The following is a 27,296-nucleotide window of genomic DNA, read 5'->3' as shown; positions in this document are numbered from 1 at the left end:
CAACTATATTGGTTCCTAACGAAATGAAAAGAATCCCATTTCCAACAAAATTTCTCTTTTCTATTATCAACTATGGAAAAATATAAATAGTATGCAAAAAACAACAACAGATGGCAGTCGTGAGGCAAAAGTGGTCTTTTCCCCATAAAACACTAGAATATTTCCTATATTAGATTTCTTCCTAGGTGAGAAATTGTTCGAATTTGGAAGAAAGAGTATGAAAAATTCTTCTCACAAATCGGCAACTGATACGCAGTATAATTTTCTTTTAATTCCACGGCGCCCTTTCCTAAGTTATCACCTTTCGCCATGTTGTTTACATAGATTACGTAATCTAAGTGTAAAAAATAGTCCACGTGTAGAATGTAAACTATCGTTGTTTACGCGCAGACGCACATCACTGGGGATAGTGGATCAAAATTTTCGTTTTGGGAAAGGGGGGGGGGAGTTTTGTTGGAGAGGCTTGCCTGGTTGGAGGCATATATTATTACTGCCTCCATGGAAGTTGATGGGCGGAGTTTGAGCTTTTGCTTTGGGGGGGGGGGGGGGGGGCAGACCCTGGGAAAAGCATATGATGTACCTGAGGGTTATTGAATATCCCCTAGTTTATAAGGGGTCCGGAGGCCTTCCCCCGGAAATTAAAAAAAAACAACTTAAAAACACTGAGTTTTAGGCCTTTTTAGATTTTAAAATGTTAAATTTCCTCGCTTAAGTAAACAAATATTAATTAGTATATTGGTTGTCAGCTTTAAAAGAAGCAAAACAGTACGGTTAAATTGCATTTTGCATTTCATAATTTTTTTATTGATACAATACTCGTATTACTTTTAAAAAAAGTTACGGTACAATAGTAAGCTTCAGAAATTTTAGAAAAATTAAATTGAAAAGTTCTTTTGATGCCTCAGCAGTAACTGTTGACTTAACACAAAGTCATTTTACGTTTTTCTTTCTTCAAACAGTACACATCAATCAAATTGCCAAACGTCAAGATTTGCTGTATGGCTTAATAACAAAAATGTAGTAACTGTGTCATGTTTTGTCACCTGTCGCTTCAGTGTGAATTCTCCCTAAAAGATACAACATCCTTTTTCCAAATTTGTGGACACGCCACTGATTACTTAAATAAATTCAGCATCTGCCTGCGTAGACTAGAAACATTTTTCAATATGTAGAATAAATATTATTATTATTATTTCTCTTTCAGATACACAACCACAGTGAGAGTCACAGAACAAAAGCCGTATCAAGTTAGAGAGTACACATGGTGCCTAGACTTCCCTCCACGATGTTCCAAGTACAAAATAAATTTTAAAACTATATACAAAGTGCAGGTAAGGTATACCAGTTTAAAATCTTAAAAGTTTTCATTTTCAAGATATCGACAGGTTGGTAGAAACTGTCACACACATACATGTTATATAAGACTCGGATGTAGAGAGGCTTTTGGGTGGGGGGGGGACTACAACCTTGGGCTGTCAAATACAAAGGGTCCTCCACAGGAGGAACAATGCTTTGAAGAAAGCCACAAAAAGAAAAGAAAATGATACATTTGAAATGTGGCAAAAATATAACTATCTTGCATGACTTGGCCTAAAAGTTACAACTGAAATTGCATTTTGGGGTTACAAGTTGAGATCAAACCCTGGGCTTCCACATTTATAAATCAGGGTCTGACATTATTGCACTGCTCCTTCTGATTTACAGTTTTTTTTCATTCAGGGTATCCAAAAACTCTGGTCTCGTAGGGAAAGCAAAATAATGGAAATGTGGAGGGGGTAACGTAGATGGAATGTATTTATTGTAATTTAAAAGTATTGTTAATTATTTTTAATTATCCAATCACACAATTTTTCTCGATGATATGTGTAACAGAAGAAGTGCATTCATTGTACTGTCAGCATGGAGTTCCTACACAAATTGAATTTTATAAGAATGAAATTTATGCCTTTGCAAGACACTTTTTACAGAAATGTTAGGAAATAACAAGTGACACGCAATACTTCACATGCTGCTTAAGCCTGCATTGATTGATGAAATCCTCAAATGATATCGAACATATGCAGTTTGTAGATTGTCTTGAAATTTCTCTTACATAATATGACTTGATAAGAGTGATGACCAGTGGTAGTGATTGGGTTCCAAAACTGGTAGATAAGGTTTAGCATAGTGCGGGGGCAAAAGCAGCAAAAAAAGGGAAGGGAGTGCAGTTGCCCCCCCCCCCCTAATCGCTACTACTGATGCTGACTATATTATACATGAATTTAATACAGTAGCCTAATGAATAACTAAATTCTGAGGATTACAACAAGTAGTTTGACAAAAACCTCAGTTCCCTTTAAATTTGCTATTTCTCATAACATTGCCACATGCACAATATTTTTCAATTGTTGCAATATCTGTCGAATCATCATTGTTGTGCAACTTGAAATAAGTGCATTCATTGCATTTTTAGTCATGAGAATTAGTTGATAATTGTTCTGTAGAGGTCATGAGAAATTAAGATCACTCAGAAGATATAGAAATGACTTGCATGGTAAATTCAATTCATTGTAAAGTGTGACACTTAAGAGCTGTTAATGGGAAAATCCAAATTGTGGTGGGGACGATGATGATATACAATATAAATGGTCGAACAAAATCATAATAGTAATAATCAGTGCTTCAACTGAGAGCAGAGGAATGCAGGGGAATGATATCCCCTCACTTAAGAATATTTCCATAATGCATCTGCCCAACTAACATCTTGGGAAAAGAAAAAAAAAATATTTTAAGTAACAGGAAACTCACAAAATTATTATCATTTACATTGAATTTACAGTCCAAACAAGAGAATTTCTGATGCCAGAATTATTTCTGAATTTACAGTGTTTGGCAATTTTATGGTCATTAGTCTCAGTATGCAGTGCCATTCTAGAGTAATATGCTTATATAAATTCAGTCACTATAAGTACAGTTGTACTGGGATCTGTCCTAAATGCTTATTTTCTCCCTGTAAACAGACTCGTAGGCTTTTAATACAGAAAAAAAAACCTTTTAGGGTACAGGTACGCCAATCATTTCATGTAAATTCTGTTTTGCCTAAAATAACCTGTTTTGGCTATTAGTGCCTATTTCTATCATTAGTGCTTATTTTCTCTAACAGCATACAAAATATTTTTTGTTACTTCAAAGTTATTTAAACCCAGTGATGAGTGTCATTTTAAGCATCTATTATTTTGGAATTTTTTGTTTTATAACAACATATAAATATATTGATATGTACATGTTGTGAACATAATATTATTTTTGATGAGCTATTTGAATTAAAGATTTTTCATTATCATTCTGAGATGCCTCTTTTTGCATTTTTCAGTGCCTATTATCATTGCCTATTTGTATGTTTAGTGCCTTTTTGCCTGCCTATTTTTGCAGTTTTCATTGCCTAGACATCCACACTAGTTATTAGTTATTTTGAATCTTGTAGCACTAAATGTGAAATTATCTGTTTTCCAGAATTTGGTAAAAACCCGTCCAGTGGAAGAATGCTGCAAAGGCTATGCGCAGGACAAAAATGGAGAGCATTGTGTTCCCGTATGTTCAGACAGCTGTGTACATGGTACCTGTATAGCACCTGAGATATGTAAATGCGAGAAAGGGTTTGGTGGCTCAACGTGTAATGTTTGTAAGTATTGCTTTCAGTATTCTTTTGGCTGTTAATATTTTAAGTTTTTGCAGTAAGTGTGAATGTATATATGAGTGAGAAAATTTGTCCAAACATCACTGGGATGAAAACTAGTGAAATCACCACTTTGGAATTTTTTTGTCATTATTTCTTCTTTCACTATTCTTTTTATTATTATTAGCTACTTATTAATTAATTTTATATTTTCTGTTTATCATTACTATAAGGATTATGTGTAACGTATTCCGTGTGTGTGTTGGTGTCACTATTACCAGGCTATGAGTACGTAGGGTGACCATAATATTTTGACCCCAAAATGGGACACCCAAAAGAGGTCAGTTAATCCTCCCACCTTTTTTTTTTACTAAAAATCGGTTAGACCTAATTAAAAAATAATTGTTATTGTTAATGTATTATTATTTATTGAAGTATAGATCACATACATTGTAAACAATAAATTAAATATGATCTTCCATTTTCAAAAGGTATTAATTATTATTATCTCGATTGATTTACATAGTGTTTCTGGTCCCTTCTGATCAATCTTTGATGATTGATCTATGCTGTCATAAAAACCCGAAAAACTTGCCTCACATATCGGACACACAACATGAGATTTGTCTTTTGAGTTTGTGTCAAGATACAGGGATTTAAATTCTTGTTGGAGGTCCCTATTAAAACTACATGTACACTTCTTGATCATGCTTATTCACTGCTCTTCATATAACGAAATACACACAAAACAATACTAACTTAAACAGTAAACGGCTATCTGCTCTAATGTTCTCAACATATTGATTGTTATGAGGTGCTTGAAACACAGTCCAAATCCCATTAACATTTTTATTTTATCATGAAATGTGTCTCAAATTTAGACTTTGTTTTCAAGCTAACTCCTATACTTTTATAAAACGAGACAAATAGTGCTTTTTAAATAATATGGATGGGATGACCAGGACACGCCTCTGAAATGGGACTGTCCTGGTCAAAACGGGATGTATGTGTCACACTATGAATAAGGCACAGCATATTAACTCTTACCATGATTTTTTTTTTCAAAATGAACTACTTCAGTAAAAGACAAAACACAAAAGACATTGTCCTTCCATTTTCGATTTGTACTTTGTTATCTATCTGATATGCTACATATACATATAGACATTTTTTTTTTTCTCTTTTTGTTCTTTCTGAGTGGCACGGAAGCTGTTGAGTTGTTTCAAGCATGAGGAGACCATGAAGAAAAAAAAAACTGCATAGACATAATTCTCTTCATAGAGTATTCCAAAAATTTCATGAATTAAGAATAATATTGGCTACAATTTTGTTTTTCAGCCTGTGAAAGGGATCGCTGGGGAACGAACTGCCAGAATCGGTGCCAATGCGTGAACGGCGGAACATGTGACCCAGTCAGCGGTGTCTGCCATTGCCCTCGAGGTTGGACAGGGGAGCACTGCAGCCTGGAATGTCCTCCCAACAGATACGGGGAAGATTGTGCGGAAGAATGTCGATGCCAGAATGGAGGATCTTGCTATCACATTTCTGGAGAGTGTCATTGCTCTGCAGGATGGACTGGCCCACTGTAAGTTGAGCTCAAGGTTCAATATTTTTGTAATTATGTGATAAGGGGGGAGATTAATGATTAGCCAATAATGACACAGCATCTGGGTTTAACATTTTGAACCAAAAATATTTGGTGTTAGTATTCTCGCCATTAGAGATTCACTTGAATATTATACCAAATTTAAGATAAGGGCATAAAATATTAAATTATAGTATCTATCACAGTTTTATTTTATTATATTATTAGATATATTATGAAATTTTCATGTCTATACTTTGCTCGATACTCACTCAGAATAATACTTCAGCTCAGTCATACCTAACATTATATTGTTAAATTTTGTGTTAATTTTACTGTGACAAATTCCTCTAGATGACTTTCATTTATGTTAATAATCTTAACTTCATTTATAATTTAATTAATAATTAAGTTTTAGAGGGCACATTTTAAAATATATATTCATAACATTTCAATACACCCAGTACCAATATAGTGTCATAATTGTGACATGCCATGAAGGCTTATGGGGGGGGGGATGGGGTGGAGGGAGGCCCCAATATTCATAATCCTGGCAGTTTGTGAGATTAGCACTATACTCCACCCACCTTTATTCCCCAGGGTTGTACCCATTCATTAGAGCCTGGGTGAACCCCCGGGCTACTCCATGCAGGCACATCGCTTGAAAAATTCCCACCCTGGAAATAGAACCTGGATCTCCCACAGGACAGTCAGATGCCCTACTGACTGGACCACCATGGTTCTAACTGTTAGAAGCAGTCAAACTACATATGAACACTTATGTATGTTTCATTTATATTTCTTTTCTTTACACAATCATTTGCGGTGGCTCAGTCGGTAACGCGTCTGACTACCATGCTCAAGGTCCCGGGTTCGATCCCCGGCCGGTTCAAATCCGGGAACTTTTCCGGGAACGGTGAAAGCGGCCCCGGCACCTACCCAGCGTCGAATAACATGGGTACCTGGGGGAAACCCTGGGGGGTAAAGGCGGTCAGGGGCGTGATGCTGATCACATCACCCCCACTCACGACCGGATCAAGAAAGTGTGGGGCGTTACCCCCACACCCCCTATACGCCTTCATGGCGTGGTGCTATGCACAGGGGAACACTTTACCTTTTTTTTTTTTTACCTTTTTTACACAATCATTTATTTGTATGGAATCTTAGTTGTATGAAACTGTGTTATAGCCAGTTTTTTTTCTTTCTATATTGGACATTATTTAAGATTTCTCTAGATGTCGGGACACTCAGGTTCAATTCCCAGGATAGATGATATATAATAGGTTGGAATTATTCTGGCCTTGTCCCTGCGGAAAATGGCTCTGGGGTTCACCCATCCTCTAATAAATGGGTACCTGGGTACAACCCTGGAAGGTAAAGGTGTCCATAACATGGTGCTGATCACATACCGGGTGCGGCAAAAAAATGTATACACACTTTCAATTGTCATAGAAAATTTATTTCCCAATCTACAAGGTTAAATTTCTGGGAAAGGAAAGGCTACAGTCAAATTTGAAAAATAAGTGTAGTTTCTGGTCAAACTGAATGTTCCAAATGGTGGTTAAAGTAAATGTTCAAAATGTTGGCATTCAGCTTCGATACATTTCTGAGTACGAGTCACGACTGATTCCGTACTTCGCACCAAAGTGTCCAATGGGATTTTCTGCACACCCGCTTGAATCTCATCCCAAAGTGTGTCCAGGTTATGTGGTTGACGACGGTACACCTCATCTTTTAGTGTGCCCCATAAGAAAAAATCGAGCGGTGTAAGGTCTGGAGCATGCAGGAAACTCGATTGGTCCCCTGCGGCCTATCCACTGTCCTGGTACATTTTGATCCAGGTATGCTCGCACATCCCTATGATAGTGCAGCGGGGCACCATTTTGTTAGTAATAAAACCTGTCATTACCGTACATTGCACGAATGGCAGGGAAAATGAAATCAACAAACATTGTTGTTTGTTGACCAAACAATGCTACCCATAAATCCCGGTTCACGTGTAACCATCTCCTGAAACCATTCATAAAATTGTACCCTGCGATCTGGATCGTCATCACTTAGTTGTTGCACCAGCCTTGGAATGTACACACGCAACTTGCCTTTCTTCAGAATGCGTAGCACACTACTAGCACTTACACCACTCTCACGTGACCCTTGTTCAGAAATGTATCGAAGCTGAAGGCCAACATTTTGAACATTTACTTTAACCACCATTTGGAACATTCACTTTGACCAGAAACTACACTTATTTTTCAAATTGGACTGTAGCCTTTCTTTTCCCAGAAATGTAACCTTGTAGGTTGGGAAATAAATTTTCTATGACAGTTGAAAGTATGTATACATTTTTTTGACGCACCCGGTATTTCCAAAAATGGCAGAGATCATGAATGTATGGGACCCTATCTCCCCTAAATGTGCCTTCAAGGTACTGGTGCAATGTTCATGTGGAGCTTCACCTTACCTTTACCTTTCAAGGTGCATCAAGAGTAATCTCTTTTCAAAAATCAATGTGCAATACAATGAATACCATCTCTTTCATTGAATGTTACATCAGTTGTGCAATAGTATAATTTACAGTGGAACAATTGTGTTTCTTTCAGTTGTGAACTCCGATGCCCCGAAGGTACACATGGGGAAGAATGCTCCTCTGAATGCCGTTGCCAAAATGGTGGAACATGTAGTCCAATTTCAGGAACATGTTCTTGTCCCCCTGGATGGGTGGTAAGTATGTTGCTCAATCTGAGTGTGCTGCGGATAACGACTAAATAAATTTTGTTATACAAGTATTTAAATGTAGACTTGGTTCTGTAGTTTCGTAGTGAATCACTGTACATTTTTCAGTTCTTGTTTGCATTGAATTTGTGATTTTTTGTTTACTTTTTGTAGTGATATTTTGCATGCTTTAACAGGGTGAAGTCTGTGGAAATCGCTGTCCAATAGGACTATGGGGTGTGAACTGCAGCAAGGTCTGCGATTGTTATAATGGTGCACAGTGCCACCATGTGTCTGGGGAATGCAATTGCACCAAAGGATATCAGGGAGATAGGGTGAGTTGATGTGGCAGGGGAGATGAGAGGAGTTAGCACTACACTTAAGCACTATTTGCATAGTTTGCATCATATCAAGTCGATGACACTCTAATATTAGATATCTTGATTTATTTGCAAAATATAATAACATTTAAAGTTTCAGCAATGAAACAAGTATGTAAACTTTTAATGAGTATTTAAATTCTAAACTGGAACAAATTTTATGTGAAATGCAATTTTAGTCATGTGAAATAATTTCAGTGCAAATTCTATGTATGTAATCAAAACTTGCACTTTTTATAAAAATCATATATATTTACAAAACAATTTACAAGAAGTATCTATTTACTACCATTTTACCCCTTCCCCCCACACTGAAAACTGGATTACTGACTTAAATTATTTCTTCATTTAACCCAAGATCGCTTGCATCTATAGTTGTCAAGCGTACAAGCCATTGTAGTTAAGGCTTTTTAATTAATTTGGTGTTGGAAATGTTTCACACCTCAGAGCCCATGTCATACCTAAATTAATTATTTTTCACAGTTGTTTGTTATTAATTAAAATTAAATACATTCCATGAAAAACAACATGGAATAGTTGAAAGTGGAGAAGAAATTAACACTGAAAAATCAAGATCCCTACCTATTACATTAAGATTAATGTGATCCAGAGAAATTAAAAGATTTACGTTAAAATGATTTTAAAATTTAGTTAAATGCACATTCCAGAACTAGCTATTAATTTGTGTACTTCACCTCAATTCACTAGCACAGTAATGTTTCATTATGTGTATGCATATAATTCTTGTACTCTTTATTTATTTAAACATAATTTTGTCCTGTTATACCCAATCAGCATGTACAATGTCCTGCATGATCAGATTTCCATTAGTGTGCTTAATTAAAGACAAAACAACTGAAGAAGGAATGCAGTTTTTTTTATCTTTAAATTCTTTGTTATATTTGAGTTTCATACGGTTGTGTGATTAACATGATGAAATTATTATGTGGGAAAAGATTCCATGTAGAAACGCTGATCCTTTTTTCCTTTTCTGTGCAATATTGGAACTTTTTTAAGTAAATGTTTCAATCAGGGATACTTGGTCTGTGCTAGAAAATTTTCATGGAAAAGTTTGGTAACGCATAATTCTTACTTGCCTGCAATCCTATTAATTTGTAGATTTTGTTGTTTCAAAAGTATTATTCTGTACTGAATAACGCAATTTTGTAAGTTCAAATTATAACTTGTTCATATATTCTCGTAACCTGATTAGGGGGAAGTGGAGGGGGAATCACCCTCACAGATCTGTAAAACTAACACTAAATTGTCACTTAACATGCGAGCAAGTAGCTATTATTGTATCTAGCTGTTTCTAGACTATTAATACTTGGTATAGAAATGTCCCCTCTCTTCTCACATTGTTATTTTTGGTGCAGTGTCTGGAAGAGTGTCCCCTTGGAAAATTTGGTAAGGATTGTGCCAATAACTGCACATGCGCAAACGGTGCCACATGTTCCCCGGCAGATGGTTCCTGCACATGCTCTGAGGGATGGAAGGGGGAGAAGTGCACGGAGAGAGCATGTCCGGATGGCCTCTATGGAGAAAGCTGTGAGAATGTTTGTCAGTGTGAAGAAAAGCAGACTGAAATGTAAGTAAAATACATTTTATTATTTTTAAAAAAATTCTTGTACTTTAGACTATGCTTTAAAATCAAAAGTAAGATCCAAACAGGACTGTGCTGACCAGTGTTATACAATAAAAAAGCCAATTGTGCCCCTTGGTCCTCAAAGTGGTGTTGTAACATGGAGTTTAGTATTTTAGTTTAAGGTAATCTGAATATGTAATCTGTCTGGAAGTTGTGAATCTCTGAATATCTGGATGTTGTGAATATGCAAGTATCTTGATTTCTGCAGTCTAGATTTCAAATATCCGAAATCCATATGAAATTGCATCCAGATTGTGCTCATCAAATGGACCTTGGCAGGCCTGGGAGTTATATCATCCCTGTGCAACTTCTCAAAAAACAGTCTGAAACCTTGATATAGAGCAGTGCCTAGTATTGTTCTCCTCCAAATATATTTCTAAACTTGTCAGAAATTTATTGTTTTCAAAGAACATCATTATTTGAAATTCTGGACAAAAAATACATTTCTTTTAAAACAGTTCAATAACATTTGGAAGAATTTTTGCATGGGCTTCATGCTGTGTTACACAAAAGTAAAACAACCTCGGTGGTGTAGTGGCTAGCGTAACACATTACATTGCCATGGGTCCTAGATTTAAATCCTGTATAAGGCATGAAAATCTTTTTTTGTTCCTTCATCTGTTTCATCAATTCATCATTCATCCATTGTTATGCTTAATGTAGGGAAGTAGAAAAGTGGCTTAAATAAAATATAATATATGGTAAATAAGTAACAACAGTGAAAATTAAGTTTTGAAAATGGTAGGAGAAGGGTTCACACTTAACAACCTGGTTATCTGCAGCCATGGCTGAAACAGAACACCATGAAAACACAACCTGGTTCCAACACATAAAAAAATGTACAGTGTGTAACTTCTCTTCAAATCCCTTAAATATATTCAGCACTACCTTTCTGCAGGTGTATGCTACTGAAATATTAAATTGTTTCAGAGTTATTTATATTCATATATTATATTCAAATAATATATTCTTTCTTTCTTTTCTTTTTTTTAAACTTAAGTCTTTGAATCTATATTGTAGGTGCCATCCAATGACTGGTGAATGCAAGTGTAAAGCTGGCTGGGATGGAAGAGCCTGTTCAAGGCCTTGCCCTGTCTACACGTATGGAGAAGGCTGCAAAAATCTCTGCACATGCAAAAATAATGCTCAGTGTTCGCCCGAGAATGGAACATGCTACTGTTCTCCAGGTTGGTATTTTTTTAGTGATGGTAACCTTCTTCCAGCATAGCTCTTTTGTAAGATCACCCTGTCTCATTCCAAATTCCAATGGGGCATTGGTTTGAAAGTGGACCATTAGTGTTTCAGATAGAATTTAGACTTCACTCACATGGTGAGAAACTTTTAGTGTGTAGTGTGCATTCATTCAAAACCATATAGGAAAAAAATGGGAGGATTTAAACTCTTTTGGTAGTCTGAGGACAGACATTTTTGTGGAGTAGGAAGGGGGTGAGGCAATTGATGAAACTTGAATAGTAGAAATAACAATAGGGTTATGATTATAAATCAATAAAAATAAATCTTGTGTACGTGAAATTTTGTCGTCGTGAATTGGGTAGTATTTTTTCAGTTAACTGAGGAAACTGCATCTGGTAAACATGAAATTTCACGTACACAATACTAAAACCTCATATAAGACGTAAGTGAGTTACTAAAGATATATCAGTGAAACTTACTTGTAAATGTTCTATTAATTTCGGTGGCCACTGCCACCATCCACCTGGGAACTCTATGCTTTTAAGTTGTTCAACCTAATAGTGAAGCATCCGAAATTAATAGAACATTTACAAATAAGTTTCGTGGATATATCTTTAGTAACTCGCTTACGTCTTATATTATCAACTGCGATGTTTATTCCCCTCAACATGAATTAAAACCTCATTTACAACATACATCATGAAAAATAAATGTATCTTATTCCAAATGTGTTATTATTATCCTTTTGGAGACTTCTATTTGATCCACCAGATTAGTGAATATCCAATATCCAGCACTACTGTTTTTCATTTTAATTATTTACTACATTACATACAGTTAGTGTATTTTGTTATGAACAATGGTACATGTATATTTTTCTTATTTTAGGCTACAAAGGCACGGAATGTAGCGAAATATGTCCTCCTGGAACATTTGGCGAACACTGTACGCAGAAGTGCAACTGCAGGCATGGTGCCAATTGCTCAAATGAGGATGGTCACTGTATTTGTGCTCCAGGTGTGTGTATCTACATGTCCTAATTGCTATATATTCTCATATTTTTAATTCTGATATCCTTAAAAGTCCTTCTTGACCTTTAGCCTGTGAAAGTTTATCTCATCTTAAAAAACACTGTGATACTGTATTCCAAATTTTGAACAAATATATCTGTTTATAAATCCTTGTAGAGAATTCAAGTAAGTCTTCATGTGGTTTACTTTCACTGTCTAAATGTGTGATAGTTTTCTGGTGGTTCCTACTTTCTACCATAGATATCTACTATGCTTTCTTTCTGGCAGTATGCTACAGTACGCCATACCAGCACCTTTTATAAGTGAGAATAAAACCAATAAAATTTTATTTTAACGAAAGAAATGTGTGTGTGTGTGTCTGTGTGTGTGTGTGTGTATAAGTACATATAATACGTACATTGATGCATTATCATTTGTGAACGTTCCACATTATTTTGAGTAGTTCTTATGATGAGCACAAAAACATTAAATAACCAATCTGAAGAGTGCTGGAATCTTTCTTTCCAGAAAAAAGCACTGGGTATCTTGAGAATAGTGAAAGAAAACTACATGAAGGATCGATCATCTTAGTTAGCATCACTTTTCTGTCATTTTTGGTTAATCACGAAAAACACCCATGCTTGGGCTGAGATTCTAACCAGAATTAGCATGCTGTGCTAATCACAGATGTTCATCTATTTCATCAATAATTCACATTGTTGCAATTAACCCCACAGGTAAAAAGTGATGTCAAATAAAGGTATATTTAAAGCTTTCCCCTGCACATTGCAACATGCAATCAGTGTGGTATTTAAGAAATTTCCAGTGGGGGAAATTGTACTGACTGTCTAGGGACAGCATGAAATAATGACTATGCCATATAAGATTTCCCCCATGGATAAAATTTATCAAGCAGAGGGGGGAAATCCCCCTCTACAAATACCACCCTGGATACAATGAATGTAGGGTCTCCTCACATCCACGATCTGTGCTATTGCAGAGGTGATGTGATCAGCAGCATGCTGTGGCTACCTTTACTCCCCTGGGTACCCATTTTACAAGAGGCTGGGTGAACCCCAAAGCCACTGTATGCAGGGACATGGTCCGAAAAATTGGTCCAGACTTGCAAATGGGCAATGTTTTCTGCATTATTGAAAATGTGGTTAAATTCCCCAAATAATTTTAAAAATGTAGAAATTGCAACTTGTGCAATTTTAATTTTCATGCTTGCCAAAATCTGAAGTCCCTAGTATTGTCCATTAAAGGAGATACACACCAAAGTGGCAAGCAACACGAACCGGTCAACAGCAGCGTTTCACATCGTAGCAGTAGAACAGGCCGCACAAGCCTGTATTGGATTGGCGAAATCCTCAAGTGATATACATGTGTCACCTGCAACTTCAGTCTGAAAGTTTTCTAACAGTGTATGTATTGCTGAAAGCATACTAGGTTGTTCACCAAAATTAAGACTTGTTGATTTTTCAGGATGGGATGGACTTCAGTGTGACAGACCTTGCCTTGAAGGCTTCTATGGAAAACAGTGCAAGGAAGTGTGCCTATGCCAAAACAATGCAGCATGTAGTCCAATAAATGGTAAGAAATGTGATTATTTTGTTTCTGATACTGGAAAATATTTAAATTATTATTGGACTTAAGTGTTTTGATTCACCTGCCTGCAGGGACGTCGTTAGGGGGGGGGCCTGGGGGGGGCTTTGGCCCCGGCAGTTGTAACTCTGGCCCCCGCAAACAAAATTTTGATCGATTAAAAATTATCCTAAATTAATACTACATATTATTTTCTGGTAAATTTGTAGCAGAGTTGGAAATCTTCGGAAGCAAATGTAGGACAGCAAAATTCCACCCTTTCGTTGCTTACCAGTTTATAACCAAAGGCATAAAATGCTTTGAGGTTATTACCCTTGCCCTACCCTAAGTTTGTGAAAACCTTTTGCCTTTTGTTGCAAATGACCCTTCCGTTATAGATGGAATCAAAGACTCCGCCGAGGCCGAGCGGTCAACAGTAGGGGGTCGAGCGACATATGGAGAGAGTTCTCCAGTACTGACATTGTTCTGAGATTTAAAATTGCTCCTTGCTTCAGCTTCAGAGCCACAGATTAGCTTTGTGTTCTTGCTTGCGAGGAAGGTCTGCTATCGGGTTGCTACGGTCACTGTGTATTTGTTCGTGTGTGGGAAGAGTTCTAGCGTTGTTGTGCATTTCCATTTTGAATGGATAAATTTATCAAAACTGGATATTTTAAAACTATCTCAAAACATGTGGAACATGACGACAATGAATATGATGTTTATCCAAGTTCTGACGTTCCAAAGTTAGGCAAAACAAGTGAATGTACTAATGTGAAAATAATTACTGATCTTGGGGTAGATAATCCTAGGCAACCACTTTTGCAAAACTATCCAAATTCTACGTTCGGAAAGCGAAAGCGATTATTTCAAAAATACTGGTTTGCATCTGCGCCGTGGCTAGAATATAGTGTGGAACTTGACGCATGCTTTTGTTTTCCATGCCGTAAATTTGGCACAGATTCAGGATATGCAGAATCAAGTTTCAGGAAAATAGGGATTCGCAACTGGAAGAAACCATGTGAAAAAATTAAGGAAAACGGAGGAACGTCCTATCATCTAAAATGCATGGAACTGTGAGCGAATTACAAAGTGAGTACCAATCAGTTTTGTAAAACAATTATATGTGTGTGTGTGTTCGTAGTTTAACTTAAATAATGAAATATGTATATGTATGTATATCGAGTGTTCAAATTGAAAAAAATTCTGAGGAGAAAAGTCATATCAGCTTCCCTTTTCAAATTTTGAGATTTGTACCTAAAACATACGGACTGATGGTTCAAAGTAAATAACACAAATTTTCCAATTAATGTACAAGAGTTCAGTAATCACTGATCTCGTCTCAGTGGACTTTTAATTCCTATCAGAATTATTTTTCTTAGAGGAAGGCAAATTAATCAGGAAATATTTTCTCATCAAATACATATTGTAATTTGCAAACCAACAACAGTATTAATTTTAATGTAAAATTCAGTACAGAAACTGACAATTTATATGCTGATATTAATGTAATATTTACTTGAAGTTGAAAGAAATGATTACGTCAAATTCTTAGCAATAGCAAAATATGATCGAGAATATTTAAGAGGAAAATTCTTTACCTGGTCAGGAGTTAAATTAAAAAATTCAATTTGAACACTGGATGTACTTTGATTTTCGTTTCCTGATTTTGCATTACTTTACTGACACTTCTGGCTAATGTCAAAGATATGCAACGGTGATACAAGAAATTAATGCATGGACAGTAACAAAAAAAGCGCCTGCCTCTCCAGGCGAGGACATCGCGTAGCGGTAATGTCGTCACCATATAATTAAGAGGTCCTGGCCTGCGTTCAATATCTAGTGGACGCACATAGTGGTTTGAATCCAACTTTAAACTGTACGTCCAGTCCCGATTGGCCTATCTGTGCATGAAGAGGACTTAATACAAAAACTCACGGACTCGAACTTAGATCGATTTTGGACAAAATTGTAATTCGGTAGCTAACGTGCTCAGCCACTGATGCGGCTAGAATTCAATAGGTTTTCATTTTGGCTATTTTACCTTTTCTCCTACCTCGTAGGTTAATTTTTACAAGTCGATGTGGATGGATGAATGATGGACGGATGGAAAGGTGATGGGAGCATAGACAAACAGAATGAGTCACCAATGGCTGGTGGAGGTTTGAACATCTCTGATTCCGTAGCCCTTTACGCTTACCACTCCGCCACGAACACTGGAATAAATGAAATAAGTAATGCCATTGTTTAGAATGGATGTCGGGGAGAGTGGAAGCCTATCTAATAACAATGTACACTAATGCATTGTTGGCATTGCCAGCAACGGTCTACCGATACCTCACACAACGGAGAAATAATCTTTACCTATATTTGCATTGTTTTAAAAAATATATATAGCACTGACGAACGAAGGAACAAAGCTAATCTCTATGGTCTAGAGCAGGAATTTCCAAACTTTTTCGTTTCGCCGCGCCATTAGTGTTTCAAGATTTTTCCACGGCGTCCAAATCAGAATGTAGGCATATCTAATACTTGCTTTGATTGATTGATTGATTGAATTGATGTTTTAAGTCCATTTCATGCACAATAAGGCTAATCGGAACTGGACCTACAGTTTAAAGTGGAATCCGAACCACTATGTGCCTGCACCGGGTAACGAACCCGTGACCCCTTTATTACAAGGTGGCAACTCTAACACTACGCCACCGGGGAGGCCCTATCTAACACTTGTAACGCTCTGTTAGTGCGTACAGGTTGCTTTCCTTAAGTTAAAAAATAAACATATATTTCAAATTCAGAAACATTTTTTATGTAAAATGTTCTAAATAAGAACATGTATTTCGAACAATCATATCAATGACTGAATTTTAGTGAAAATATTGGAACATCTCGCGGCGGCCCCGTACGCCAACCAGGGCGCCCCAGGGCGCCGCGATGCACACTTTGGGAACCACTGGTCTAGAGATTACAATTTCTGTAAAACTGAGTCCGAGGTTTGAATCCTGAAGGAGATATTATTTTCTTTCACTATTACAATAACTGATCCCATTGTCGTCGTAATCAAAAATAGTTTAAAGTCCATTTTATGCTCAAATAGATTAATTGGAACTGGATTTATAATTTAAATTTGACTCCGATGTGTCTCCATCGGGACTTGAACCTGGCACTCTTTGGTTACAAGGCAACGTGGTAAACCACACCGAGGAGGTCCGCCGTGGTAAACGTGACGTTATAATAAATATGCAATATAAAGCAAAAACATGAATTTATTCTTGAGAATGTTAAAAAACAACAAGAAACAGAACATTTGAGTCGCCAATAATATTCTGCATATTACATATCATAATTGTGATGGCGATTTGTGAGTTTTCCTTCATTAATTGCCATTCATGATCGTCAACATTGCGATTAACTAGAAGTAACAGAAAATCGGCAGAACATTAAAAAAAAAAAATATACGTAGAATAAAAAAAATAGGTGTGAAACTGAAAAAGAAAGGTAATAACAAGTTGATATTTACTACCTATTTTTTGTGCTTTTTGAAGTTGTCAAATTTTGTCATTTTTGGCGCCAATTTACCTGTCTATTTAGCATGCTTTGTGGCTATTATAAACCCGCTCCCTACTGATAACACGAACTCAAGACAGAAATAAACAAAGTGTGAAAACACCTACTTCAGTGTCTTTGTGCATGATACTTGCACAAACCATCAACGTCGTTTTGCGAGAATGCAGGGTGCAAGTTAAGAGGTGCACAATTTTCGAAATTGCCGCAAAAAAAGTGGCACGCATCTATTTTTCCTACTACATCTCGAGGCACTGGTGTACACATGAAGGAGCTGATGCGGCTATAACTCTCCAGAAATTTCTGTCTTTGAACAACTTTCAAAAGGAAGCTTAAAAGTGGTTAATTATGAAATATGTTATACTGTCTCTCCCCGTCCCCTCTGAAAAAAAAACCTGCACACGTTAGTGTCTAGAGGAGAGTTACAAATCAATCGCATAATTTAAAGTGCTGTTTGCGCTGGAATACTACTAAATGTGCTAGAATTTAAATTTGACAATAATTTCAATGTTAAAAGCGTCATTATTATTATTATTATTAATGTTTTATAACGTCCTATTATTGTTATAATTACGTCCCTGCCTAAATTCACAGCCAGAAATAAGATTGATTGATTGAGTTGTTTTAAGACCACTTTGTGCACAGTAAGGTTAATCGGGACTGGACCTACAGTTTCAAGTGGGATCCGAACCACTATATGCCTCCACCGGGTATCGAACCCGGGACCCCTTAATTACAAGGGAACGACGGTACCACTGCGCCATCGGGAAGGCCCAGAAATTAGAATAAAACGCGATCTTCTTTCTTCAGGAAAGCAACATCTTGACAGGCGGCCCTAAGACCAGCACAAAGCTTGAATGGAGACAATACAACAAGCTTGTTCAACAAATGTTGGCGAGATGGTTGCGGACAACCAAAGGCGGCACTGCGTCCCAAATACTCTCTGAACTGCCCGTCATAAAATGTTCCTGCGAGACCTATTTCTAATCTGTGGTCGTCACTGTATGACTAGACCCCTTTGTGTCGAACCTGACAAATTTGCAGGGAGCGGTCTTTCTTGCTTTAAGGGATTAAGGGAAGGAAATGGCATTCAAATGGCAGGGAAGACTTATCCCTGGGTTGAGTTATTGTACCCCTGCTGTTTCAGTGCACCGTTTCTGTAAGGCAATACGCAAATACGGTTAAATTTTCCCTTCCCCAGTAAACCTTTGTTTTCGATTCATTCTGCTAGATTTTGCTTCTATCCAGGGTGCCAAGTACCAGAACAGTCCAATGACCTCGCTGCCTTCGAGCAAGCAATAACTTTAGTGAGGAGGTAGGAGGGCTTGGGGAGGGAGGAGGGGCAGATGCAAGAGGACGAAGAAAATGTAGCAGTTTACTTACATGATGACTTGTGAAAGTATTTGTTATTGCCTGTTTGAAAGAATGAAAGATATGAAATTAGTAATATTTTTCTTGTTCGCTTCGCTTTCAATATAAGCGTTTCTCATAAGTAACAAGTTATAACGGTTACCCCAAAAAACTGTGTATATGTGTGCGTGTGCGTGTATGTAATATGATTTGTTAATGATGACGTACTGGATACCAAATAATGAAAAAAGTAAAGTAATGTGTTCCCCTGTGCTTTTCGCTATGCCATGAAAGCGTATAGGGGTGTGTAGTTAGGGCTCTAAACTTTCTTGATCACGGCCGAAGGTGGAGGTGATGTGATCAATCAGCACCACGTCCCTGGCCTCGTTTACCTGCCAGAGTTTCCTCCATGTACCCACTTTATACGTACGACGCTGGGTGGGCACCGGAGCCGCTCGAACAGGTGAAAAAAAAAATCCCGGTATCCTCCAGAATGAATAGGAAAGATCCTACACAGAATAATTTATCAGTTTAGCACTTCCACAGGGGATATAGTTTCGATAAAAAAGAAGAGGTTGTCATTGAGACAAGCAGAAAGTAAAATACATTAAGGAAAACTGTAAAGTAATAGTTTAATAGTAATTACATAAATTGATTTGCTTCCTGAAAATTGTTGAACTCTAATTTTTATTTGACCTCCAGTATTCACATATAGTATATTATATACACTTCTTAGTAGTTTAATATACCAATGCAATATATATGTAGCAATATTATAATGTAATATTATATATATATATATATATATATATATATATAATATTACATTATAATATTGCTACATATATATATATATATATATAATGTATATATATATGTATATATATATGTACATTACACACACAGAGTTATTTACCTTTACTGTCTGGAAATATTTACATAGGAACAAATTTCAGATTTGGCCCCCCCGAACTGATCAACCTAGCTACGTCCCTGCCTGCCTGTTTCATCTAATTTACTTTTCATTCCTAGATTCTATTTTTTAGGGATGTTAGTAAATATGTACAGAGATATGTTGTTGAATAAAGCAATTGCAGTCTTTGTCTTAGTGGTGGAAAATGCATTTGTTATTTTTGTGTATTAACCACAAGTATAAACAGTACATTCTAAAATAACTCTGAAATGGTTTTGTCACTTAAACTAAATCTTCATGTCATGTAGGTAAACTTCTTTCTTTACATATTGTTGTTTTGTTGTCAGATTAATTTTGAAGGACCAGTGCCTTAATTAATTGAACAGTAACAAAAACTGCAACACGGAAATACGGACACAATACTTTCACCATGTTTGCCATGTCAAACCATAAATCTCCCAAGAGAATTATTGTTGTAAGTGCATTTAAGGGAGAATTCACACCGAAGAGACACGTGCCACTTGCAAGGGAACACTCAGTAATCAATTTAACCTTTCGAACCGAAGCAACACGACAAGCTGCACGCATCTCATGTCGCTTGCATGTCACTCGGACTGTTTCGTTTTCTCAATACCATGCATTGTGTAGCCTCAGTTTGTTGTTCGCATATTCGCAGTGAATGCTTCATTCCAATGAGCTATATTTGGACTCTAGAAGTGAGCCCAACCGGAGGCCTTACAAGATGTTTGAAGCTTTAATTTGTTGGTATAATAAAGTATCAATATGTACAATGTTTTAAGATTTAAACACAACATTCTTTTCGCTTTATCAAGTTTTTTGGTGCAGTTATCTGCTGTAATTTTCTTTCAACATTGTGTAAAGAGGCCATATTTGGGCATTTAGGACATGGTTGCTTTTATTTTGAAAAGCCAGCAACTATACTGAGCTGCAGAAGGTTCTGCTGAAAGTGTTGACAAATAACACAATTCCAATATCATATTTGAGTTGTGAGTTTTCATTTTATAAGTCCATTTTATGCATAAATAGACTAATCAGAACTGGATCTGCCCTGTGCCTCCACCGGGTATCGAACCTGGGATCACTTCATTACAAGGAGATGACGTTACCACTTCATCCATATTTTTATATTTGTCAGCAATATTACACGTAATCAAACTATTATTACTCTTAAGATTATGCTAGAATTTATTTTTCAATATTTAATTTCATGGGTACATGTTAATTCATTCATAAAATCTTAAATACTGGAAAGGTATTTACGAGGAAAATTCTTGAGCTAAGGGCATTGACTACAAAAAAAAAAAAAAAAAAAGTCATGATTTCAAGAAGGTTGAGAATCATTTATCTAGTGTTTAGGTCTTCACTTTATCCAGGCTGGAAAGTCTAGCGTATACAGTTTCAGGTGAGTGCATATTATGTCTCAGTTTCTCATGCACAACATGCCTCTCCTGCATTTCAATAACTTGCACAAATTTTACAACGCAATTTATATGTTACAATGTCTCTTGTTACGTTTTTTTCGGGTGACTAAAAATCTGATTAATGCAATTATATCTGTATCATCGTGCAAACTGAGCTAGAAATAAGTGTCGCTTGCAACTTCGTCTCTTTGGTGTGAATTCTCTCTAAAATAGTCCCATGATGTAAAAAAAGAACTGGGATTATTGGGGAGTGGGGAGGGGGTCATGCTACTCGTATCAACACTACCACAACTGATTACATTTTTTTTAGTGGGGAACTCACCACACTTTTCGTCATTATCACATTCAAGTTCAGCTGGGGTTCACAGAAGGGGGCTCATGGGGCTACAGCCTCCCCTGAAATTTTGAGAAAATTAAGATTTTCAAGTGAAGACAGTAAAGAACTTGGAAAAAAATAAAGTGTTAACTGAAACACCACCGATTGCATTTTTTTGTCTTTGAAAACCTTTAAGATGACTGTTAAAAAAATGGTAATTATGAAATATTTTATAGCTTATCCCACACCCTCCTAAAATGCAGCTATGTAATATCCACCTTTACAATTCCAGCCCCCTCTGAAAAAAAATCCTTCATATGCCAGTGGCTAACACATTTGAAATTGTACACCATAAATAATAATAATAATAATAATAATAATATGTAATATATCTAACTCCTCTGTTTGAAAAGTGTCTAAGGTAAATGGCATGTGAGAATTCTTGTTCATCATAGTGGAAATGTAGTTAAGTACTGTTACTCAGAAACTGTAGAAGGCAAATTTTCTGTGAAAGTAGTTATAGCTGTAACAAATCTGCATATTTGACAGTCACAACTATGGTGAAGCTATTTTTAATTTGCAACATTCTAATCACCGTCTTTGTTTTACAACATAACTACAGTATGTATTCAGGATATGATTTAAGCTCATTCTATCAGTGTTATGTTCTAAAAGTACTTTATTATTATTATTATTATTATTATTAATTCTACAATGCACATGACCACAAAGGCAATGTGTGAACCTGACTGCTTCAGAATATTTTCTTCTGTCTTTTTGTCATAAAATTTGTTTTCTGGTGTGTGTAAATTGAGACGCACGTTAAGCACACACTGAATAAATTTTAAAATAGAATATAACATGGCAATTTCTTTTCCAGTTCTTATGAAAATAATCTATTGCAGGGTCCTGCACATGCTCACCTGGATACACTGGGCAAACTTGTGAAACGAAATGTGAGGCAGGCTTTTTTGGGCGTGGGTGCCACCAGCAGTGCGAGTGCACAACAGAAAACAACTATGGTTGTGATCATGTGACTGGACGTTGCCTGTGCAAGAAAGGATGGAGAGGTAGGTTATCTGCTTTTACTTTCTCCGTTAAAGATTTGTACTTGTATTTTTTTTTTTATATGCTGCTGCTCTTCTGCCTCGTTATCCTAGTCACGACAATTATACAAAATTGATGAAGGGACAGCCAAGCCCAGGTTGTGACTTCAGTGGTGAGATCATTAGTTGACAACTATTAAAATCCATTGTAGTTTTTCAAGAGAGGAAGAACAATACTAGAACTGAGCCGATACCTCTTTAAACTGATACCACTATCAGCACTAATGCAGATACTCTTATTCCCACTGATACCAATGCTTGAAAACTGTAATAATTAAATGTTATTAAAAATATTGATTAATTTTATTGTGTAAGTATTCCATTCCAATTACATGCACCAATTTGCTTTAAAATATTTGAATTTTGAATTGTTGTTTTAAGTCCACTTTATGCACAGATAGGCTAATCGGGACTGGACCTACAGTTTTAAGTGGGATCTGAACCACTGTGCCAGGTGCCTCCACCGGGTATCGAACCCAGCAGCTTAAAATATTTGTGAATTCTGTCACAATATTAAAATAACTGGCGTGTAAACAGAAAATCCATTTTTTCCCCACAATGCTGGTGTAAAATTAATAAAAACTTCAAATTTTGCATAATTTCCAGGTTCTTCAAAAATATTGCACAGCAATTTTCAAAAGACTAAAATGCCGGAAAAGTATCACCAGTTACGGAAAAATAAATTCCAAATGAAACTTTTCCACTACCGATACTTCAACATCGGCTCAGTTGATTTACAGTCACTCAACCACCCAGTATACGTTAACAACATATATTTTAATTTTTGACTAGATTTTTCACAAACAATGATCTTATTAGTTTTCTGTTTTTAATTGATTAAAAAGAAAAACTACACTGCATGGTGTCTAAAGATATCAGTTTGGCGGTTACGCGGAGATAGGTAATTAACTCTGATACAGTTACTATACATTTTTCCACGTACGTTTTTTCCAGCAATCGATTTCGCCACTCGTCTGGTGGCTTCGTCAGGTGGAAAAATGAATAGTAAGTGTATCAGAGTTAATTACACTGCATGGTGCAACAGCCCTTTGAGAGCCAAGCCATGCTAAGTAGCTTCCTGTAGGGTGATGCATAGGCAACACATGCAAGTCCCATCAAGGAGCTCTCTATTATATACCCATGTTTAAGGCTCAAATGAGGAATCAAACTTTAGATTGCTCACACCAAAAGTGCGAGTGCTAACAATTTAGCTACACAAGAACCCTTTTAGTTTATTAATTGCAATCATATTTGATGTGTGAATGTTTCTTTGTTTAAAAATTCTAACTTATTAGTGTTCAGTGGCACTTAAGTTCTGGAACATGAATATAAAAACTTAGATTACAAATAAATGCAACATTTGTAAGTAAAACTCTATCATAATTAGAAAAAGCTGCTATTAGAGCAAAATGTATTCACAATGCATAACATAGTATGATGTCATACCATGATCTAGGTTTTTATATTTTCCACAGTAAATTAATTGTAATAATATATATATGGATTCATTAAAGTTCATTTCAATAGTAGGCACAATAAAAAAAAGAAATACGCTTGTAATAATTCATTTTAATAATTTTGTAGAGATGCCTACTTGAATTTAGAAGTCTTTTCATGTATTCAAGAAATAATTTGCTTCACCAATATTTGTTGGCATTATCATGTTTAATAATAAATCACAATTGTTTTTGGAATCTTGTAGCACTGAATGTGTTTGTAGTGTAAAAGTATAAAAAAATCTATACATTTATGTTTGTGTATATCACTTGTACTTTCTGTTTTCAATGCACTTCTGTACACATTGACACATCTGCTTTATGCAATAATTGAATTTGTAGAGCACGGCAGTGTGAAATTAATCTGTTATGTTGTTAGTGTGAAATTAACCTGTTACACTGTTAGTGACTAACATTTCTGTGTTTCAGTATTAACTATTGCAAATAGATACATAATTTTTAAATGCCAGTGCACTACACTTCACCATTAAAATTTGGAATTTTAATTGCATTTTAAGGCTGTACTGGACCTTCGGCCCATGCGAGCAAAGTGGTTTTCCAAAATCCACTATGATATAGCAAATTCTGAAAAATTACATCTTTCTAAAATTACTTCTAGAACATTAAAATGAATCTTCGTGTGGTATACTTTTGCTGTGTACAGATGTTTGTAATAGATTTGTGATACCATGTGCCTATTTTCTATCACAGATGTCTACACAATAGCAAAAACAGGCTGCATAAAGATTCGCTTAATGCTCTTAGAGAGAATTTTAAACAGTTCTAATTTTTCAGAATTTGAAATTCAATGGCATCTTTTGAAAGGAGAGGAATCATTGCTGGCATAAGCCAGAGGTTTAGTAGTGCCTTAAGAGGACCATAGAAAAAGACGTAATACTTTGAGGTAAACAAAGTGTAAATTTTGGCAATTAAATGCTAAGATATCCTGTTAAGAAAAGGCAGCATTTTCAGTTGAAATGCCTAATGTGCCATAGCGGCATTTTGTTAGATGTCACATAGTCAGTGTGTAAACTCCCAGCTTTTATCACTTTTATTGGGAACATAATACATGAATAAAATAAAGATGGAAGCACCTAACCTTTCTGTGCATGGCACAAGAGTATAGATAGGAAAGAGTTGATTAAGTATTGTTTACATTATTGAAGAGAATGTATGATGTTTAGATGAAACAAAAGAAAGAACAGGCGCAAATAAACCACCATGCAATGGCTGGGACTAAAAACACAAGGTTCACATACACTCGGATAGGATAAATGGTATTAGACCTACAGTTTAAAGTGAGCTCACGTTCTGTATGCATCACATTCTACCTGGAATCCCTTGATTACTACGCAACAGCAAGTACAAGACTTGGTTTCTACCTGTGGTGAAAATATGTTAGTTTAATCTAAATCGAGAAGTTGGATAGAGGTAATGATTGTGTATAACAGTATGACACCCTCCCAAATTCTTGTCTTCAGCACAAATGATTCCCCCCTGATTGTTCACATGTTAACTTTGCACAGGGTTGAAATGTGAGAGTCAGTGTCCGCTTGGTATGTTTGGAGACAACTGCAGCAAGCAGTGCAACTGCATGAACAACAGCTCCTGCGACCCTCAGACAGGGGAGTGCATTTGCGAGAGAGGCTGGAGAGGTATCAACTGTGATGAGCCATGCCCCGAGGGTTACTTCGGACTGAGATGCCAGGAGAAGTGTACCAGAAGGGTCTATGGTAGGAGCATCTTTGCTTATGTTGTACAATCGGCTGCACAGACAATGGTGGGCAAACTGTCCATCGTTCTCTTTTTTTATTATGAAAGGAATAAAATTGCACTGATACTAGATGTTTTCTGCTTATTGGCATTTTTGTTTCTTCATCACATAGTGGTAAACAGACTGAATGAACATGATGGACACTTTGCCCACTGTTGTGTGTCGTGAGCTGTGCATCAGCTTCAAGTTTCGGATTAAGTTACAGCGGAGCGCGAATTTGATGTTACCATATGTAACATTTTCCCATATTTTAAGTTCTTTACCGTAAATGTGTGTATGAGTATGAGTAATGCTTTTATTTGGATTTAGCTGAAGTTCATATTGCTGAGAAAAACAATGCTTTTATTGCTTTTATTTATTAGCTAACAATCACCAACTATTTCTATAGAGGGAAAAACACATGAAAATAAGACAAGTCAATATATAACAAGTTTCTTGTTAGCCAGACTTCTAATTATTACATAATTATCCAGACAATTTCCAATTTCCATGAAACCTTTCCAAATATCATTTTCTTGAACGTGAAGTAATTTTCATTTCAATGATAAACAACAGACCAGTTTCATAAGAGATGCAAAATACATTTTCGCACTTCAGTGGAATTAAATTATACCTGTAACATACTATTTACTATTTCGAAGACTTAAAATGCATGATGTAGTATACGAGCTCATAACTTCACAATAAAGAGATGCATTAAATTTCACATAAAAAGGAAGAAGTAATTCATATGTAAAAAATAAACTGATAAAATGTTAAATATGCAACTTTTTTGTGGTTAACTGTTTTGTAGTTAATTTGTTTTAACATTCACCTGTCTTGTGTGTTTAATTTTTGTATTGCACATGTACGTTTTTTTTTTTAACCTCTGTGTGTTGAAAATGGAAGCACTGTGTCTGTTTCATAACAAGTTCATGTGCAAATTAACACTAAAAAATGGAACATGTCAGCATAGAATTGGACCAATAATAATTTACCCTAGTGCAGTGTTTGCTATTTCTCACAGAAGTGAGAGAAATAAAATATTTTAATTTTTTTTGAGTTGTGCTTATCACACTTAACATTGCTTTTGTTGGTGTCCTTTTTTTTCATAGCTTCTCAATCAAAATACGTAACCAATATTTTAGCATCTTCCTACTTCTGACAGTTCATTCACTGATTTATGTATTATTTTAGAACAGCAAAAACATTAGTAAGAGTAACGTTATCCTTTACTTACATATCTGTAATATCAGTTACTTTGAATATTGTTTACAAAATATGAATATTATTTACAAATATGAAAAATGTACTAATGTGATTTTTACCAACACGTAGGCAACGGGACCTGTGATCACATAACAGGAGAGTACAGATGCAGACCAGGGTACATGGGCTTCACCTGTGAACATCCCTGCCCAAAGGGCTTTTATGGGCTAGGATGCACAAAGGAGTGTCGTTGCAAGAACGGAGCCGATTGCCACCATGTTACAGGTTAGTAAAGATATGTGCCCGGTGTATTGTCGACAGTAAATGAAACTATGCAGAAAGTTGTTTACGGCTGCGAATCGATCAATGAAATTGACAGACTAAC

The 27,296-nt window shown here is 36.1% G+C and overlaps 1 protein-coding gene across 4 annotated transcripts in view; it reads left to right on the top strand.

The window, feature by feature from the left end:
• The window catches only part of drpr (multiple EGF like domains draper), a 174,012-nt gene that overhangs the window by 128,828 nt on the left and 17,888 nt on the right, over nucleotides 1-27,296 (top strand). For 3 of the 4 annotated variants that reach the window (XM_083110763.1, XM_083110761.1, XM_083110762.1), the window contains 12 exons: nucleotides 1,205-1,331; nucleotides 3,493-3,661; nucleotides 4,994-5,240; nucleotides 7,841-7,961; nucleotides 8,150-8,287; nucleotides 9,709-9,920; nucleotides 10,998-11,164; nucleotides 12,060-12,188; nucleotides 13,667-13,774; nucleotides 22,253-22,417; nucleotides 25,476-25,682; nucleotides 27,041-27,196. In XM_083110763.1, coding sequence (XP_082966889.1) covers nucleotides 1,205-1,331; nucleotides 3,493-3,661; nucleotides 4,994-5,240; nucleotides 7,841-7,961; nucleotides 8,150-8,287; nucleotides 9,709-9,920; nucleotides 10,998-11,164; nucleotides 12,060-12,188; nucleotides 13,667-13,774; nucleotides 22,253-22,417; nucleotides 25,476-25,682; nucleotides 27,041-27,196 — 1,946 coding nt within the window. The remainder of the gene's footprint in view (nucleotides 1-1,204; nucleotides 1,332-3,492; nucleotides 3,662-4,993; nucleotides 5,241-7,840; nucleotides 7,962-8,149; nucleotides 8,288-9,708; nucleotides 9,921-10,997; nucleotides 11,165-12,059; nucleotides 12,189-13,666; nucleotides 13,775-22,252; nucleotides 22,418-25,475; nucleotides 25,683-27,040; nucleotides 27,197-27,296) is intronic. The other variant, XM_083110765.1, reaches the window with a different exon arrangement.

The sequence above is a fragment of the Lepisma saccharinum genome, chromosome 24 (genome assembly GCF_977018435.1).
Source record: "Lepisma saccharinum chromosome 24, izLepSacc3.1, whole genome shotgun sequence".
Taxonomy (NCBI): domain Eukaryota; kingdom Metazoa; phylum Arthropoda; class Insecta; order Zygentoma; family Lepismatidae; genus Lepisma; species Lepisma saccharinum.
This window is presented reverse-complemented; position numbering and strand designations above follow the sequence as displayed.